Source organism: Cibotium barometz, chromosome 29 (genome assembly GCF_041138505.1).
Source record: "Cibotium barometz isolate CiBa-2024 chromosome 29, ASM4113850v1, whole genome shotgun sequence".
NCBI classification, from domain to species: domain Eukaryota; kingdom Viridiplantae; phylum Streptophyta; class Polypodiopsida; order Cyatheales; family Cibotiaceae; genus Cibotium; species Cibotium barometz.
In genome coordinates, this window is record NC_141074.1 from 27,469,481 (window position 1) to 27,489,741 (window position 20,261).

At 42.3% G+C, this 20,261-nt stretch overlaps 1 protein-coding gene across 5 annotated transcripts in view; it reads left to right on the forward strand.

Moving 5' to 3' along the window:
• Positions 1-20,261, forward strand: part of DCL1 (dicer-like 1) — a 92,724-nt gene that overhangs the window by 41,325 nt on the left and 31,138 nt on the right. For all 5 annotated transcript variants that reach the window (XM_086823033.1, XM_086823032.1, XM_086823036.1 and 2 more), the window contains 6 exons: positions 13,151-13,323; positions 13,437-13,559; positions 13,705-13,865; positions 14,082-14,315; positions 14,626-14,776; positions 14,892-15,074. In XM_086823033.1, coding sequence (XP_086679159.1) covers positions 13,151-13,323; positions 13,437-13,559; positions 13,705-13,865; positions 14,082-14,315; positions 14,626-14,776; positions 14,892-15,074 — 1,025 coding nt within the window. The remainder of the gene's footprint in view (positions 1-13,150; positions 13,324-13,436; positions 13,560-13,704; positions 13,866-14,081; positions 14,316-14,625; positions 14,777-14,891; positions 15,075-20,261) is intronic.

Sequence of the window (20,261 nt, forward strand, 5' to 3'; positions counted from 1 at the left end):
TCTTGCATCTAACCCTAATGTGCAGGTTTGTGTGTGTGTGTGAGTGTGTGAGTCCAACACCAACATTAATGAACCAACTTGCAGGTCTTAAAGCTAATGTGGAAGAAGATGTGGCCCTAGCAGTGCTCATAGAGTCTATGCATGAAGGGCTTTGCGGGAACCTCATCACCACACTGAAGAACTTGCCAAACCTTGCCTTGAAAGGGATCATAATCTTCTTCAAGAAAGAAGAAAGGAAGATCAAGAACAAACCAGTGGAGAGAGAACACTTTCACAAAGAATTTCAAAGGTGAGAAGTTTTCCATTTGTGGTAGAAACATCATGTAGAGAAGGATTACTATGCAAAGAAGCCTTGCAAACATTGTGGAAAAAACAACCACAATGAGAAGGATCAAGAAAGCACAAGCCACCAATGTCACACAGGAAGTACAAAGAAGATGCAAACTTTGCAGAGTATGAAGACTCATGGAGATTCATGGGCCTTCTAAAGGTCTACTACAAAGAAGTTGGCTTGACTACCATGAAATCTATTCCAAGGACAAAACCAAACACAATTTCTAGTGAAACTATATCATAAGCATAGATTTATCCAAATGAAGTGTGTACTAAGATAACGCTTGAGGGGGAGTGTCAGAGAACAAGCTTTATCCAAGTACAAAAGCATAAAGACATGTGCACACGCTCTTGTAAAAGAGAGTGGATAAAATCGAGAAAGTAATCACAAGGCAAAAGTCAAACGGGCATCTACCTCTACTAGAATCAAGGAGCTGATTTAGGGAAAAAGCTAGAAAGAAACATAGAGCCAACCCCCTCACACCTAATCACAAATATTAAGTTATATTAGCAACATGTATAGAGCCTATTTAAAGGCACTCTTCTCAATGATAATCAAGAAAGCATTTGAATCATTTTATCACTCTCATATTGAGTCATGTTTTATTTTTCTCTCTCTCTCTTTTTATACCATAGCCAAAGCCATAATCCACCATAGCCTCCACTTCATTGTTTGCTACATGTAAGCAACACTCACAAATGTAGGATGTTTCACAATATAAAGCTTAATCTCAAATTAATGGAAATAGAGAACATTGATATGATAGATGGCCAGAAGCCCCATCTATCATATCAATAGCTTCAATAGCTGATAAAAAATTGTTGAGATTGGAGGCCGTAGGCTTGAGTACGGAACACACCACCCTTTGCAATCACCATGTGGTAGGTGCAGATTAGGTTGATATGGCCTTTCCACGTCCACCAACCAATAATGGTAGTCAAATAAGACCCATGCAGCCTCCAATCCCATCAAGAACTATCTAGGCAATTGTGTCCAAGAATAAAGTCTATCAACCCCATGTGTGAATAATTATGAGGATAATGGTCCACCCAAGCATGTAGCCTTCTTTGCAGTGTGTGGCGCCGAGTGCCCGAGTTACTAAACCATGGCTACTTCTCGTAATGGAAGCCATGCATACATGAGCTAGCATGTGCCTGACATTACAATATGAGTGTGGAGCATCAATATCCACATTAGACTTTACACCATCTTGACCTCTTAGAATATGACCAATTCATGTCCAAAGTAATAGTGAATTTCAATGTGTTTCCGTGTAACGCACATGCAAATCTCGTTGTCACAATGTAGGGTAAGAGTTTCTCGACCACTTCAATATCCAACATAATCCTCCTTAACCATAACACCTCACACGACACTTTGTACTAAGCGTCCATCAATGAGACTACAACTACGGTTGCTTCTTCTTGCTGATCCAAAATACATTCCGAACCAAGAAAAAAACAATCCAAATCAAGTGTACAATATCCAAATCATCCGCACATTTTGAGGACCTCACCTATAACATAGGTGATGTTGCGCATACCTTTGGATGTATCTTAACAGCCACATAACTGCTTTCCAATAATCCTGTCAAGGCTTAAGAGAGATCATGCTCAAAACACCAATAGTAAAACTAGTATTTAGACTAGAATTACATGCAAAAATTAGACTCCAAACTGGATTCTGTATTAGATCTCATCCACAAGGTCTGAAGTGTGTTCAACAAACAACTTTAGGTCCCCCATCAAGGTGCAGCACACTTTTCTTACATTTAGCCATGTGAAATGCCTTAAGAATCTCCCTTGTGTACTTTTGCTGAGAGATGATAATGTTGCCTCGCTTTTGCTAAACCAATCTCCTCAACCATACACAATCTACTGTAGCTGTGAAGACTGCCCTGTACTTAGCCTCACAAGTAGATGTGGCAACAGTGGGTTGCTTTTTGCTCAACCAAGATATGCATGAACTACCAAGGAAAAAACAATTCCCACTGGTGGATTGCCTAGTATCATAATCACCAGCCCAATCTGAATCACTGTATGCATAAAGCTGCAAGCTGCCCCCCCTGGGATAGAACAAACCAAGATCTAGGGTACCCTGAAGTTAACGAAAAATTCGTTTGACTGCTTGCCAAGGCTTTGTGCCTGGGCTGTGCATGAATTTGCTCAACAAAGACACCCCAAAAGATATGTCTGGCCTTGTGTTACACAAGTAAATGAGACATCCCACTGCCTGGCTGTAAATGCCGGCCTCAAAAGGCTCTCCAATATCATGCATAGTAAGCCGTACACCTGGTTCTACTAGAGTAGAAATGGGCTTACATTCATCCATGTGAAACCTTTTTAGCAAACTTTTTATGTTAAACTATATGCCAAAATAGTAGTGTAAAGGCCCCAAATCTGACATATCAAATTCAGCTTTCAAATCAGCTTTGAAAACTGAAATCTGTGCTTTGCTAGTACCTGTAATGAGCATGTCATCTACATACAAGATGACTATGAGAATATCGGCACCGGTTTTCTTCACATACAATGTGCTTTCAGTTGGACTATTCACATATCCTTGGCTGGTTAGATGAGCATGTATTTTATCATACCAAGCTCTTGGAGCTTGCTTTAACCCATACAATGCTTTGTGTAATCTGTATACTTTATGTTCCTCACCAGGAACTACAAAACCAATGGGCTGATTTACATATACTTCCTCCTGTAAATCCCCATTTAAGAATGCAGTTTTGATGTCCAATTGATGTACTTTCCATCCTTTATGTGCAGCCAATGCAATCACTGATCTTATTGTGGTCATTCTCGAAGTAGGAGCAAAAGTCTCCTCATAATCTATTTCCTTTTCTGGGAGTAGCCTTTGCTTTGTACTTGTCAATAGTACCATCAGACTTCCTTTTGACTTTGTACACCCACTTTGTTCCAATGACATGCTTGCCTTTAGGCAATTCCACAAGATCCCAAGTATTGTTCTTCTTGATAGAAGAGATTTTAGCTTGCATAGCTTGCACCCAGTGCTCATTCTCATGTGCTTCTTCATAAGAAGAAGGCTCTATTGAATCAAAGAGACCACCCATGGCTAATGCAGACTCCCCACGATGTATATTCAATGCATGGCTGGAAGTAGCCCTTGTTCTACCTGTGAGTGGAGCTGCAAGTTTGCTTTCTTAGTTTTCAACAACCATCTTGGCACCGACTTGGTTGTGTCTATGGCTGTTTGCTCTTCCCTGACAAGATCTTCCACTTCTTCCATAGAAGGGGACTGAATGGCTGGCTGTTCCACATGTTCTACATGAGTATTTTCTTTTGCAGGGGTTGGCTGATCTGAATCCCCTCTGATTGCAGTGGGTAATAGTCCATCAAACATGTCCTGTATGCCTGTATCATTACTTTTATACAAGCTGTACATTGGCTGTTCTGAATTTTCAACACATACCACTTCTCTACTGACAAAAATCCTTCGTGTAGTTGGATTATAAAGACGGTATCCTTTGCTCTCATTGCTGTAGCCCACAAAAATGCATTTCATTGCTTTGTCATCTAGCTTTGTTCGGAGTTGTTGTGGCACATGTGCATATGCCAAACACCCAAATGTATGCATATAATCCACTGTTGGCTTTCGGCTATACCAAGCCTCAAATGGTGTTGTGGTTTTCAAAGCTTTTGTTGGACACCTGTTCAACACATGAGTTGCACACATTATAGCTTCCATCCAAAAATTGTTAGGAAACTTTTGTGCTTTCACTATGCACATTGGTGTTTGATACCCTTTTGAAGCATATAATCCTTGAATGCATTTGACATGTATTCTCCACCTCTATCTGAGCGGAGTGTTTGGACTTTACACCCACACATATTTTCAGCCATTGCTACAAAGTGTCGAAAGCATGTAAACACCTCTGCTTTCGCTTTCAAAGGGTAAACCCAAGCAAACCTAGAGTCGTCATCAATGAATGTGACGAAGTAAAGATGGCCCCCTATAGATGGTGTCCGCATTGGACCGCATACATCACTATGTATGAGCTGTAATTTACTTTCAACTCTAACAGCTCCATCTTTGGGAAATGGTTTTCGTTGCATCTCTCCCAAAATACACCTCTCACATACATGTCTTGGTGGAGACTCAAGAGGCGGTGTATCGTGTTCCAGAAGTGACTATTTCATAACCCTTTGATGGGTCTTTTACCAAACACTTCCCATCTTCAAATTCAACCTTTAAACCTTGGTCGTTTATGGCTGAGACGGAGAGCAGATTTTTCTTTATGCCTACATTTTTCATACATATATTGGCACCATTGGCTGCAATAACTATGACATTGCCAATTCCCTTTACTGGGTATGTGGTATGATCTGCACATGATACAGTGCGGCCATTTGAAGCATAAACCAAGTGCTGAAATACATCTTTGCATGACGTGATGTGGCTCGAAGCACCACTATCAAAATACCATGATACATCCTGTCTGTCAGATGCAATGCAAGACATATCATTGTCTGAAGCACTTGGTGTGTCACTAGTGCATGTGACCAAAAACGTGTACTCTTCCTGAATTACATTAGCTGGTTGCTGTGCTTTGTCATCAGAAGAGTCTGCTACTGCATTGCCTGCTTCTTTCCTTTTCTCTTTTGCAATGCGCTTCCTACATTCACTGATGTAGTGTCCAGGCTTATGGAAGTTGTGACATTTGCCTTTCTTTTTAGGCTTGTTTGCATCCTCTTTGTCGGACTTTTCACCACCAGAAGAGGGCTGTCCATGACCAGCCTTGCTAGAGTGTTGTCCCCCATGCTTAAAGCTCTTTGCTTTACCCTTATCGTTGGCTGTAAATGCCTTGTCTCCACCACGGTTGCTCGCTAAGTTTGCTCTTGTTTGCTCTTCTTGCAAGAGTAAACCCACCAGCTCTTCAAAAGTGACGGGATCACCACTTCCTCTCATAGAGAGGTTGAGAGAGGTGTGAAAGCCCAAGTAGGAAGGTGGTAAAGAATGAAGAGTGTTGGTGACCAGTTGTCTGTCTGGGATAACCTCATCAATGTTGAGCAATTGTTCCTGCAAATCTTTCACTTTGGTGAGACGATCTGCCATGGAGTCACCCTCATCCATAGAAAGAAGATCCAATTGCCTCTTCAACAAGTAGGCAACTCTTGCCTCGTTGCGTACCTGATACATTGCTTCCAATGTGTCCCATGCAAGCTTCGATGTCTTGCAAGAACGAATGTGCGGAATAATAGTCCTTTTCACTCAAAGGACTATCAATGACATGGCCTGTGCATCCCTAGAGTCCCATCTCTTCTGCTCTTGTGTGGGAGGAGGTTTTACTTCAGGAGCTCTTTGAGCACCTCCCCTTTGAGGCGTGGCTGGCTGTATGGTAAGTGGGCGTGTGTCATCACCACACACGATGCCCCAAAGCCCTTTGGCTACCAGCAAATTACGGATCATGAAACTCTAGAGGGAGTAGTTAGATCCATCCAACTTGTCCTCCTGGGTGAGCACACCAAATACATCTGTAGCATTTTGAGCCATGTCAACAAAATATACGTGCAAGCAAACCAAGCACCAATGTGCACTGCCAGGCAACCAAATGTCCTGTGCAAATGTTTGCCTGCAAACTGAAGCAAGTGTAAACCTGCACCAAATTGTCCAATTACACACAATGTGTATACATATGCGATAAATCATAGCTGTAATGCCCAATTACATGCTCCAATGTGAAAAGCCCCATTTTTTATGCACTCCAATCGCTTCAATGTGCTGTTAATTGGCCAATTTTCACAAAAGCCCTAAATTTTTGCAACTGAAAGAGGCTCAATTTGCTGATTTTGACCTCAATTTGAAAAAGCCCCAAATTCCAAACCAAACAGTATGAATGGCACCACAAGCTGCAGGTTTTTCTGGCAAAGGGTAATTTTTGGCAAACCCCTAGAATTTTGTTTGAATCTGACCTGCCTTGAAATGGCTACAAAATTTGTATTTTCATGTCAATAAAAATTTGTATAAAAAGTACCTGTAGGCCAGTACCCGGATGGTATAGTACGGAATGGGCGCTGAGGGGTGCAGGCGTTAGTCGGCCAGGTACAGGCGGGCAAGGGGCACCATGAGCCGGTTGGCGAAGTCACCGGCTGGTGTGAATACCCGCAAACAGGCGCTGCAGTCCCGCCCACGGGGCGGGAGGCGCAGAGCAAGAATAGCAGACGGAGGCGGAGGTTGCAACGCCGGCGTGGGAGGAGCAAGTGGGCGGTGGCGTTTTTGCGCACAGTAGCGACGCCGGCCAAGGAAGTGTAGCCGCCCACGGACTGCGCCGGCCGGGAAGCGCCGAGGGGCGCCGGCGGTGCTGCTTGCACTAGTGTCGCCGGTCGAGAGGCGCTGAGGGGCGGCGGCGGTGCTGCCTGCACTAGTGGCGCTGGCCGGGCTGGGCGGAAGAGGCGAATAGCTTCGTCAACGGAATTCTGCAGGCGACGGATGGACGGACTGCGTCGACGGACAGACTATGTGCTGTTGATGGAATTCCAGTTGCAGTTGCCCCAACTCTGATACCAATTGTTGGTGTTGGACTCACACACTCACACACACACACAAACCTGCACATTAGGGTTAGGTGCAAGATGGAGAAGCTCACACAGAAATGAGAGAGAGAGAGCCAAAAGTGTGGTAGCCACAAAATGCAAGTCAACACTTGCATGTGTGTCACATCCATATAATATAGAAGTACAAAATATTATATGTAGAGTGTCCTTTCACACTTGATATCCAAGGGGAAAAACCACATGGGAAAAAGTGCCCTTGGTTAAGCCCTGTTCACACACAACACTACCATAAGTGAGCATATGCCTACAATTAAGGACTTCATCATGTTCACATGAGCATCAAAGCTCTCATGTGGTTGCATTACAAGACCATAGAACTCTATCTACAAAGAAACTTTAGTTCGTTGCTTCAGTCCCAAAAAGCTTGGCCAGCTTTTCATATGCTTCTTTGGAGGTTGGGAGATCAACATGGTGTATAAAATGATTAGAGAGTCCTAGAGCTATGAGGCCAATGGCTCTTTGATCTCTTAGCTTCCATGCTTTGTGAGGCACATCTTCATTCTTGCGCATCTTCTCTTCCCTTCAATGAAAGACCTTAGGCTCTCCCTCATAAGACTAAACGTCACCTTAGTTTGCCAGGTGTGGAAATTTTTTCCATTGAATTTTTCAATGAACATGTGGATAGCCATGATATGCTATGAATGTGGGAAGGTCTTACTGTGAAGAAACAGCACTTTTCCAGCCCTAAAAAGGGATTTTCTGGAGTATTTATATTTTATATTTTTGAGGTTTTTTTGTCTTGGCTGCTGGCTGACTCCTGTATGGTGACCGACTAGCACCCCTCTATGCTGCAGCTCACATCGGCGCTTGTCATCAGGCTGTCCTCCGTTTTACATCTGTGTTTACATGAGGACCCAGGTGTACATCAGCGCTTATCATCTGAGCCTTACATTGCTTACATCAGCCTGTCCTCAGGCTTACATCTGCGTTTACATCAGGCACCACCTCAGCGTTTATATTTGGGCTGACATTAGCCTGTCTTCGGCGCTTACATCTGGGCTGAGATCAGCCCTACTTCGGGAAGCAACCCTCTCTGCTACATCGGGATGCAGCCCTCTCTGCTACTTCGGAACGGAGCCCTCTCTCCTTCAGGTATGCAGCACCCGTGTCACCAGAGCTTGCACCACTCGGGACGGCAACCCTCTCTGCTTCAGGTTGTCATCAGAGACTGCACCACCATCATCGTCATCGATGTTACCTTTTTCCGCTACCACTATCACCTCGGAGTGCTTTGCCTCACATTGACGCGAGCCTTCGTCATCGACCGTGCTTCAGCTCCGGCGTCCTTCTCTGCTTCTACACTGGTCTTCTTTTTGCTCAGAGTCACCTCTCATATGAGGACTCTTGTACATATCTGCACTCACCTTTTTATATATATTCACTCACATATTTCATGCTGTGGTTTTACTCTGATCTCTCGTATTTTTGGTCCTTCCATTCTTTTGTCCTCACACTTACTAGAGCAGAGTTTCCAATGGTAGTGTCTAATTCCCTACAGATCATACTTGAGAAAAATTAGGATTTGTAAACAAGGTTGTTTTGATTAGTAATGCTTTAGTAACACCTTAATACTATATTTGCATTCTAAATAACAAAGTAATGAAGGCTAATTACTTTGATTAAGCAGGACTTGCAAAATTTTTAAAAAGGCCCAAATTGACTTCTACTTTTTTAAGGTTGCTTCATGGATTGATGCATGTGTGCTGATTTGTTCACGCTATTGGGTGTTGGGACGCATGCATAGGACTAGGCCCGCCTTACTGCTACTGACAGAGTACGGAGGTTGTACGGGCCGTTTATGCCTATACTGACTGTTGTACGGATGGCGCCACTAATGCTTGAGGCAGAATCAACCTATAGCTTTGATACCAAATGTGGAAAAAAATTAAGTGGAGGCTACGGTGGATCATAGAGAAGCATGGCTACGGCAGAGAGAGAAAAGAAGAAAGAAAGAAAGAAAGCTGTATTAACGTCTACTAGAGGCCGAACTCGACCTATGAGACAAATCAATGTACAACTGTCAATGTCTTTTGGATGTCCAGAAAAAAAAGGACAAAATAAACATGAAATAAAGTATAAAAGTACTGAGCTAGTGGGGGGGTGTGATGGATGGAGCACTACTGCTAGAGGCTCAGTATGCAACCTATATACGTAGGGTAAACAAGAATGCAATGCAGATCTGTCTAGCTCCAACTAGTAACATAATGGGGGTGTAATATGTGATACATAGGCGATGGCGAGGCAAAAATACCTCGGAGCATGATCTCCGGGTGTGAGTGTAAGTGAGCTAGCCGCTCTTGGATATGGTGCTGATGTCGATCCCGTATGAGAGAGAGAGAGAGAGAGAGAGAGAGAGAGAGAGAGATTGAGAAAACACGACTCAATATGAGAGTGACAAAATGATTCAAATGCTTTCTTGATTATCATTGAGAAGAGTACCTTTAAATAGACTCCAGGCATACTGCTTTTACAACTTAACATTTGTGATTAGGTGAGAGATTTGGTGTGAGTGGGTGGCTCCATGCTTCTCTCCACCTTTTTCCCTAAATGAGCTTCTTGATTTTTGCAGAGGTAGATTTCTCTTTGACTTTTCCCTTGTGGTTACTTTCTGGTTTTTATCCCTTCTCTTTTACAAGAGTGTGTGTATACTTTGTACTTGGATAAGGCTTATTCTCCAACACTGCATACACAGCACATTGTATTTTGTTACAAATGTGCCAACCTAAATTCTCCTACTAGGAATCTTTCAGAGTCCTAGCAAGGACATGGGAGTGATGGGAATTTGGTCATTGTTGTAGGCACAAGGGTCATCCTCCCCATGCCATACTATCGGTATGATAAATTTTATGGTTAGAGTTAGTAGGAATAGTACTAAGCAATGGTGGCTCAAAGATCTCTATGATTTGTATGTGTGTGCGTGCAGAAAGATAGAGAGAGAGGAGAGAGTGATAGAGAGAGATTAAAGCTCTAGAAAGAGAATACGTTGCACGACTAATGATATTGATTGGTGTAGTGCTGTAACTCACCAAGTACAATGCTTTTTGTACGCTTTAAAGTAGCCTTATCTTTTGACACATACACAAGCCACATGTCAACACATAGACACACTAATGACATGTGGCATACTCATCTTTTCCACATATAAGAGGGTGTTCACACACACATGGGATGGTTACACATGAGATGGACACAGTCATGAAGCTCCGAAATACCCAACAAACCCCCCTTCGGAGCGACGGAGGTGAGACCCAACACACAAAGGAAGTAACTGCCTTCTAACTCCATCACATGCTGCAAGAGAGCGAGCTAGCCATGCGCACCTCCCGTGCCATGCTAATTCTCCAATTAGCAAGTGATTTAAGGAGCAAGGCCAACTATTCGTCACCCCCCTTTGCTCCTAACTGGGATAAAAGATCATGAAGCCTTTTATAACATCAAGGCACACAAACATACTTATTACAAATCTTTTTCGAGGGATAACCTGGTCAGAAAGCCCTTGACTCATGCATAAAAAATCATGATTTTTTTATTTTTATTTTTTGTGTGGGAGACAAAAATCCTTCAATATGTGGATCCCACAGAGGAAGCCAACATCTGTGGAGCTACATGTGGGGAAGTACTTGGCAAGGCCAAGGCTGCTTTGGTGGGGTTGAGTAGTATTGATGCCGAATCTCGGTGTTGCCGAGATGATGCAGGGCTGTTCTGTTGCCTCTGGTACCCATGGGGTGATGCTAATTGATGTAGGAAGCATCAAATTTGCGAGAAAATTGGGAAAGCCCAAAAAATTGAACATTTTGGGCTCTTCAAATTTGCTCATATTTTATGCAGATGGCCAATTTTGGGAAAAGCCCCAAAATGCAAAAGGTGTAGACGCTTCGATTTTGGCTCAAAAGGCCAATTTGAGAAAAACCCCTAAATTTTACAGGCTTCAATTATTTTTGATATAGAGGGCAATTTGTGTAAAAGCCCCAGCGTTTCTCTGATGTTGTAGCTTCAATTTGATGCAGAAATGGAGAAATAAAAAAAATCCCAAATTTTTTACCACAGGTGGATTTTTGTAGAGGTGTGACGAATGTTGATGACAGGCTTTGACTATGACGATGGTCGTGTCGAGCAGCAGAGCAGGCGATGGTAGGTGTTGAGCAGCAGCAGCAGCACTGTGGCACAAGAGTTGAGGCGTAGAGTGCTGCCAGCGACATCAAAGAGCATGGGCACCGGCGATAGGCTGCCAATCAGAGCAACTATTAGGGAAGTCCAGGCACACAAGGTTGGAGTAGTAGGCGGGTAGAAAGAAAGAAAGATTTTATTAACGTCTTCCAAAAGACCGAACTCGGCCTATGAGACAAATCGGAGTACCTGTATGGGGTATCCTCTGTCATCTCAATAAAATGAAAAAGTACTGAACAAAAAAGCTGAATCTGGGTGTGCAGGGGATGGAGCTCTACTACTAGGAGAATGCAAAGCTATATGCATGGAGTATACAATCATGATATGCAACCTAGCTAGCTCCATCCTATACCATACTGGGGGTATAAAATGGTATACATCAGTGAAGGGGGTGTCCACAGCTCCCTGAAGAACATGCCTGGGTGTGCTCTGAAGCGAGCCAGTCGCTCCGCACCCTCCCTGTGAAACTGAGCTCTGATCTCTGTCATCTCTCTATGGTATAGAGCGCTTAGCAATGACCGCCTCTTTTTTTGGATGACGTGGATTGAAAACCTTAATAATAAGGTGGGAGATTGATGAGCGACGGAAGAAGTTGATGGAAGCAACGGACAGTAGAGTTGATAGCAACTGTAGATCTGATGGCAACAACAGGCTTGATGGATGACAGTTCGTCAGTGAAATGTGTGAGCAAGCTGACGGAAGGCAGACGGTTATGGAATAGCAGGAATCGTTGGGTGTCTAACACAATGGTGACTGACAGAAGGTTAGAGGCACTCAGGATCACCACCCGCTCTGATACCATTTTGATAGATTTTACAGTTAGGGTTAGGAGGAACAATGCTAAGCTATGGTGGCCTAAAGATCTCCATGATTTTTGTGTGTGCAGAAAGATAGAGAGAGAGAGAGGAGAGAGAGATAGAGAGATTAAAGCTCTAGAGGGGGAATATGTTCCACGACTAATGATATTGATTGATTGTAATGCTGCAACTCACCAAGTACGATGCTTTTTATAGGCTTTAAAGTAGCCTGATCTTTTGACACATACATAGGACACATGTCAACACACACACACACACACACACACACACACACACACACACACACACATACACACACACACACACTAATGACGTGGCACAGTTATCCTATCCACATATAAGGGGGTGTTCACACCTAAGTAGGTGTTCATGCACACATACATATCTAAGTAGGTGTTCACGCACACATACATATGAATAAGGACTCATACACACATAGGATGGTCACACACGAGATGGACACAGTCATGAAGCTCCAAAATACCCAACATGGTAGTGTGTCCAAAGCACAAGTAATGGTTTTCAGCACCATATCCTCTCTTGTGCCTACTACCGGTACTGTATTCGTAGCACAATTAATCTCTCCAAAGTTCAGTGCACACAAATCAAGCACTTTACACACCTTGCTGTAAACACCTTTCCAATTTTATTTTCTTCCAATCTTGACTTGTAATTATGTGAGAGTGTGAACATGCAATTGAAGCATGCATCCTTGACCAATATCATTATTTGGGTGGCCTTATGCTAGAGTATGCGAATCTTCACCAAGCTTTGCAATTCTTGACCTAGTGAGAGATTATTATTATTTGGATGGCTTATTGCTGTAGTATGTGAATCTTCACCAGGGTTTGCAAGGCCGTGCTTTTAAAGTCAGTACCATGATCCTGTCGCTCTTAAACATCTTTCTCCTTATTGTAATTACTAAATAATAATTACTAATCAGTAAACATTGTGCTGATTCTATAATCAAATGACGGGTGGTTTATTTGTTGAAGATATTTTCTCCAACGTGGCTGCTCCACTTGATTGTCAGTTGAATGGATTGAATTTATGCAAGCATTCAATCACCTGATAGTTTACTCCTTGAGCTTGCAATGGGCTTAACTTAAGGAGAAAAATTTCACCAAGTTTTCATTGTGCTGGCAGTTATCTAAGAACTACAAAAAAGACGACCACCACTTGTGGATCCACTTGTCGAGATTTGTGAAGATGTTAACTTTGGTTTCCACGTTTCTAAATTCCATGTGCAGTTGTATCTGGTGGTGAGCATGTTGATGAGATTCTTGGGGCAGCTGTTGCTGATGGAAAAGTTACACCTAAGGTGCAGTCTTTGATCAAAATTCTTTTGAAATATCAACACACTGAAGATTTTCGGGCAATCATATTTGTGGAGCGTGTGGTTGCGGCACTTGTTCTTCCAAAGGTTTACCCGTAAACTTGTGTTTCAAACATTTTTTTGGGTCTGAAACTGTATTTGTTTTTTTGGGTCTTGGTCTGTGTTTGTATTTGTTTTTCAGGACTTTGCCATTTATACAGGTTTTTGCAGAACTACCATCACTTAAGTTTGTAAAATGTGCAAGTTTGATTGGCCACAACAACAATCAAGACATGCGCACACGACAAATGCAAGAAACTATCACAAAGTTTAAAGATGGGCGGGTATCTAGAGATTTTTGCATTTGAGCACTTTTTGGACTTACATAAAATGCCTCGTGACTTTTTATCTCAAGATCCTGCCTGTACAAACTCTAGGCACCCCCTGGAAATTTGAGCTTAAAAAATATTAATGGTTGCTCCATTTCAGGTCACATTATTGGTTGCTACGAGTGTTGCTGAAGAGGGCTTGGACATCAGGCAGTGTAATGTTGTTATTCGTTTTGACCTTGCTAAAACAGTTTTGGCCTATATACAGTCTCGAGGTCGTGCCCGTAAGCCAGGCTCTGATTATATATTAATGCTTGAAAAGTAATTCTTCAACCTTGAGCAAGCGGAGATAAATTTATGGCTTCTTTTGTGTGTGTGTGTGTGCGCGCGCGCGCGCGTGCGCATGTGCATGTGTGGGGTGTTTATGTGTGTGCGTGTTCTCTTTTTCTTTTTTTGGGGGAGGCGTCCCTTTTGTTTTCTCTTTTACACCTGTTAGAATCCTACTTGCCATGCATTTATTTTGGTTATCCTTTTCAGAGAAAACTTATCCCATGAGGCGTTTTTGCGAAATGCGAGAAACAGTGAAGAGACTCTCAGAAAAGAGGCCATTGAAAGATCAGACTTGAGTCATTTGAAAGGTTCTACAAAATTGCTGTCTGCTGAATTGGCATCTGGGACAGTTTATCAAGTGGAAGGAACCGGGGCTGTTGTAAGCTTAAACTCTGCAGTGGGACTCGTGCATTTTTATTGTTCTCAACTCCCGAGTGACAGGTGCTGATGTCTTAACTTATTTCTCTGTTTGCAAACATTTCTTAAGAAGGGGGGCACTTTAGTGTTTGTAGTCATGGTCTCCTCTTTTATTGTCGTTTGCCCTTGTATTACCTTTTGTTCTCAACTCCCCAGTGACAGGTGTTGATGTCTTAACTTATTTCTCTGTTTGCAAACATTTCTGAAGAAGGGGGGCACTTTAGTGTTTGTAGTCATGGTCTCCTCTTTTATTGTCATTTGCCCTTTGTATTACCACTTGTGAATGTCCCATCCCCTTGCATGGAGGATTTTAAAGAATGCACTCTGATGACAGATACTCAATTCTGCGGCCAGAATTTCGATTGCGAAAACATGAAAAAGATGGTGGATCTGTGGATTATTCTTGTGAATTGCAGCTTCCTTGCAATGCACCTTTTGAAAAAATAGAGGGTCCATTATGCAGCTCCATGCGTCTAGCACAGCAGGTTTGTTTACCTTATGTGGATGCCATTGTGGTCTTTTAAAAGGATGTAAAATGTCTCAAGAATCAGTTTATTTGTTTCCAAGTATGAGACATCATTTCACAACTGCTTGATGCAGTATGTCTGTCTTGAGGCCTGCAAGAAGCTGCATGAAATGGGAGCAATTACAGATTTCCTTCTTCCTGACACGGGAAGCGTTGAGGAGGGCGAAAAAATAGAAAATGCTGAGGAGGGGGAGCCTGTTCCTGGAACAGCCCGTCATAGAGAATTCTATCCAGAAGGGATTGCAGATGCACTCAGGGTAAGTTCTTGTTTGTGAAACAACACTTTCTTTTGTTTGAATTATAGGCATCTTACAAAAAGCAAGGTGGAGCCAACAATAGCAGTTTAGAAGCGAGAATGAATTGCACAAAGGTATCAAAAATGACGTCCAATTCTGCTTTTAGGCTGCATTGACAGCTGAAGGGAAGATCAGGACTGCTGGGTTAAGTTGGGCTTCTTTTATGGAATCTTTAGAGACAGTCATGACAACTCACATCGAATCTCACATCTTTAATATTTTGCTGAGGGGATAGTGCACGTTGTAATGTTTCAGCAAGCATAAGCCCGGGCTTTAGCTTTGTCGATCCTATTTTAGCATTACATTTGTTATGTACCTAGACACAAATCTGCGGATTAGGTATCTAATGTAGCAGGATTAGGGGGCCCCAAGATTAGGGATTAACAGGCTGATACTTGGCTCGGGTTTATGGATTGATAAAACAAGCTTAATGGCCATTTATAGCAAGTTAGCTATTTATGGCGTAGTTATCACTATTTAAGTGAGAACTTGGGTTATTGTGAGACATAGTTGTGTGGATGCACCATTGAAGGTCTGGCTTACCAGGAGAGCAGACATGCTCATGCCACGCACATGGCGAGTATATAGGGTTGCGTGTTGAAGGCCTATGGGCAGGCTTTGGCAGTATGGGACACTGGAGCTAGACACAAGCCTATGGGATTGTGTAGGGAGCCCTAGCCTTGGTTTGGGGGAGATCGGTGGATGTTGGTCTCAGTTGGGAGGTGACTCACCTCATGATTTGGTTTAGGACTAATCTTGGTTTTCAGCTGTGTTTAGGGCGGTTTTGGGAAGGACTTCTAAGTTGGTATTAGAGCAACCCTTGATGGATATAATGCTCATTTATTCTCAGATTTGCAGATCAGCTATGGAGAGATGTGTGGCACTTGTCAAGCGTTTCATAATGATATATAGGATGCTTAGGACATTCTCTTTAATTAGTATTTTATTCAAGTTTGAATGTGTGAACACTTCTATTAAACTTTCAGCCATGAAGAGGTATGCACATCAACCTCTCATAATATGCATGCAGTTGTAATCGATAGAATATCAATGCAATTCGTGGTGCTTTCTCTCAGAGATCAATCTAATTACATTGACGTCCCTTCTTTGAAAAGCTTAGGCAAGGTCTTTAACTTAACTACCTAAGGCTATAAAACTTTAGGCAAACCCAAGGAGAGAGGAATGGCCGTTTCCGGAAAGTAGGCTGTGGGCATCTCCATAGGTGTCGTGGGCAGCCATTAAGGCTAAACAGAGTCAGATGATCAAAAAAAAAGAGGGGAGAAGAGAATAAAAAAAGTTGGTGTGCCCGGTCACAGTTCTTATATAAAAAAAAAAGGCCAATGCCCATGGACACTGTTTTTAATGAAATGAGAATACACTTATTTATAGAGTGAGTGGCCAGCCAATTTTTTAAAGAGTGTGGACCTACAAGCTTGCAAATACAAACAGAGAGCTACTTTTGGGCATTTTCTTCGCCAGCAAGTGAACAAAAAGTAAAAAGTGGGGTTTTTAGGAAACGTAGTTTTTACTTAAGGTTTCCACTCCTCTGGAGTGGGAGGTCAGCATTGCTAGGGTGACCATTGACGACAAGAGTCCTCTCCCCTAGTCACAAGCTTCACTGAGCACAATCCTGAGGCCTTGGAGATGGGAAACAACTCAAAAAGAACCCCTCAAGAATAAGCCTGAATTACGAGGTGAGTAGATCTCTATGTTTTCCGCCCTTATTGGCCTCAAGTTTGGTGTGAGACCGTGGCTTTTCTTAAGCACATTGTGGGAATGTTAATTCACCTTGCTCCCTTGTTGCAATAAGCTTATCTGTGAAGATGGGTGAGAAGATGGATGCCTTGGTGTTGCCGAACAGCAGCAAATTGGATGGCAAAAATTTTCAAATATGGAAGTTTAAGATGAAAAATCTATTGGTGTTAAAGGACCTATGGGAGATTACTATCGGTGTGGAGAAAAGGCCTCATACACCTGTAAGGAAGACCTATAGGAGGAAGGCAATTGATGTCATCCATTGATGATGAGGAACTAACACCTGATGAGAAGGAGAGGCAAACAGCCATTGATGCTGAAATTCAACAAAAAGTACGTGAGTCTGATCGTAAAGCCCAAAAGGCGTTGTGCATGATTAGCATGTCGGTGCAAGATCATTTCATTCCACACTTAAATACTACCAGTTTCCGTCAGAGCCGTGGGAGACCCTCCACAGCATGTATGAAGCAACAAACACAACTAGGTTTGCTTTACATGAAGCAAAAGCTTCACAACTTGGAGATGATGGAGCATGAGTCGGTGTCATCCTTCTTGACAAGCCTCAAAGAGGTGTGTGACGAGCTGCATGATCGTGTGGATGATGTGGATATGGTAAGCATCGTGTTCAAGGCGCTTCCTCCAAGCTATCAAAGTTGTAGAGCTTTGATGGTTCGGGAAACTACATGATCCTTTGAAGAGCTTTCGGGTATCTTACTTCAAGGGGAGATGGCCCGGGCCAAAAGGGGTCAAGGGGGAGTGAAGAGGCATATAACATATTAACATGGGATCAAACTTCCAAAGAGGAAGAGGTGGACGAGGTCGTTGAAGAAGCAATTTCAGATTTGCTTCCAACCGTCCTATGCAAAGTCACAGTGAGAATACCTCATTTGGACAGCCACAAATTCAGAGGTTTAAGCAAAATTTCAGCTCTAGAGGTAGAGGAAACTTCAGGCCATCCAATAATAGTGCAAATCAAAGCAAAGGTCCATGTTATTATTGTGGCAAAGATGGGCATATCGAGACAAAATGCCGAATCAAGCAACAAGCTCAAGGAAATGGAAAGAGGACATGGCTTCCCCAATCATGGAAGGCAAATGTCAAATTTTGTGGGGCAAAGAGAGCCCAAGGATGAGCTTCTTCTCATGGGGACCGAAGGTACAAATGATGATGGAGAATGGTTTCTTGATTCTAGAGCATCTTCTCACATGACTCACCATAAAGATTGGTTCTTGAGCTTTGTTGATGAGGGCTGTAAAAACAGCGTGATACTTGGCGATAATATTGCTCAAGGGATTGAGGGATATGGTGATATCCCAATTCAGATTTCCTCCGGTGAAAGAGGACACATTAAGGATGCATTGCTCTTTCCCAAGTTGGCAAGGAACTTGTTGTCTGTAGGATCCATTGCAGATCAAGATATGAAGTTTGAATTCTACAAGGAAAAGTGTCTCATCAAAGACATGATAAGAAACTTCAAAGTTGTGGCTCAAGGATCGAAAGTTTTATAAGTTGGACACCTTTATGGATCAGCAGGCATTGGTGGCTTTGAGGGATGACCAAAGTGAATTGTGGCATGAGAGATACTGACTTTTAAGCTATGGCAACCTTCAACTACTTGAACAAAAAGGTATGATCATCGGACTTCCAAAGATAGCTTCAAGTTCAAGTGTATGCATGATGTTAAAGCAATCAAGATCCCCATTTCCAAAGCATGAAGCATATAGAGCAAAGGGAGTGCTTGATTCGATTCATAATGACATTTGGGGAACCTCTCCAACCCTATCTCATGGAGGTTCGTTATACTATATTACAATTCATAGATGACTACTCATGGAAGTGTTGGCTGTATTTTTTGAAGCATAAATCAGAGGCCTTGGAGTGTTTTCAAGAGCTCAAAGCAAAGCTAGAAAATCAAGAAGGAAGAAAAGTCAAGGCATTGAGAACCAATTGAGGTGGATAATATAACTCAAAAGCATTAAATGAATTTTGCAAAGAGCATGGGATACATCATCAACTTACAACAGCCTATACTCTTCAACAAAGTGGAGTAGCGGAGAAAGAATCGTACTCTACTTGAGTGTGCGAGAAGCATGTTGAAGGCAAGTACATTAAGTGATGGTTTTTGGGCGGAAGCTGTCCAAACAGCCGTATACTTGCAAAATAGATCGCCAACAAAAGCCTTGGAAGGTATCACGCCTCAAGAAGATTTTTCCAGTATTAAACCTAAGATATTTGACTTGAAAGTTTTTCGTTGTGATGCATATGTTCATGTACGGGATGAGAGGAGGATGCATATGTTCATGTACGGGATGAGAGGAGGATACAGATTGATGCAATGTAAAAGAAATGCATCTTTATTGGATATGCTTTGAATGAGAAGGCATATTGGTTGTATGATCTAGTTGATAGGAAGGTTATTGTCAGCCGTGAAAGAGTGCTGTTTTTCCTCGGAAAATTCAGGAGAGCAACACATCCTCTTGGTTTAAGGACGAGGATAATGAAGAAAAGGGAAATTCTCATCATGATAATGATATATACAGTCCAACCTATGATGAGGGTGTGTTATTGCATCACAACACACCTCAAAACACTCCAAGGGAAGACATGAATGTTCCGGAGGTTGAATCAGCTTGAAAAATGTTGAAGAAGCTTCCAAGGTGGTACCTAAAGATCATTGAAGATAGCAAGAATATGGATCAGCCTGAGAGCAGCGAGCAAGGCATCAAGAGAGTCTTGAGAGAGAAAACCGAAGACGTATGTGGATTTTGCATTAATGGCCAATGCATTGCAAAATTTAGAACCTAAGTCTTTTCTTGAAGCTTCTCAACACAATGACTGTAAGCGAGCAATGGATAAGGAGTACCACTCCATCATGAAGAACAAAACATGGCAACTTGTTCCACTTCCAAAGCAAAGCAAGCAATTGGAACAAAATGGGTCAAGTATAAGGCTGATGGAAGTATTGACAAACATAAAGTGAGGCTCTTGGAAAAAGGTTATGTTCAAAAAGAAAATATTGATTATGATGAAACATTTTCTCCCGTGGTTAAAATAAACATCATCAAGACTATCTTGGCATTAGCTACATATTATGATTGGGATGTCATGCAAATGGATGTCAAAAGTGCTTTCTTGAATGGTTTTTTGGAAGAGGAAGTATATATCAAACAACCAGAAGGTTACATTGTCCAAGGTAAGGAGCATTATGTATGCAAATTATCAAAAACTTTATATGGTCTCAAGCAAGCTCCAAGAGCTTGGTACGCTTGTATTGATGAGCTTTTATTACAAAGTGGCTTCAGCTGAAGTAAGTGTGATCCAAATTTATATATACTTCATCATGTAGATCATATTACTTTGCTTCTTGTATATATGTAGACGATCTTATTATCA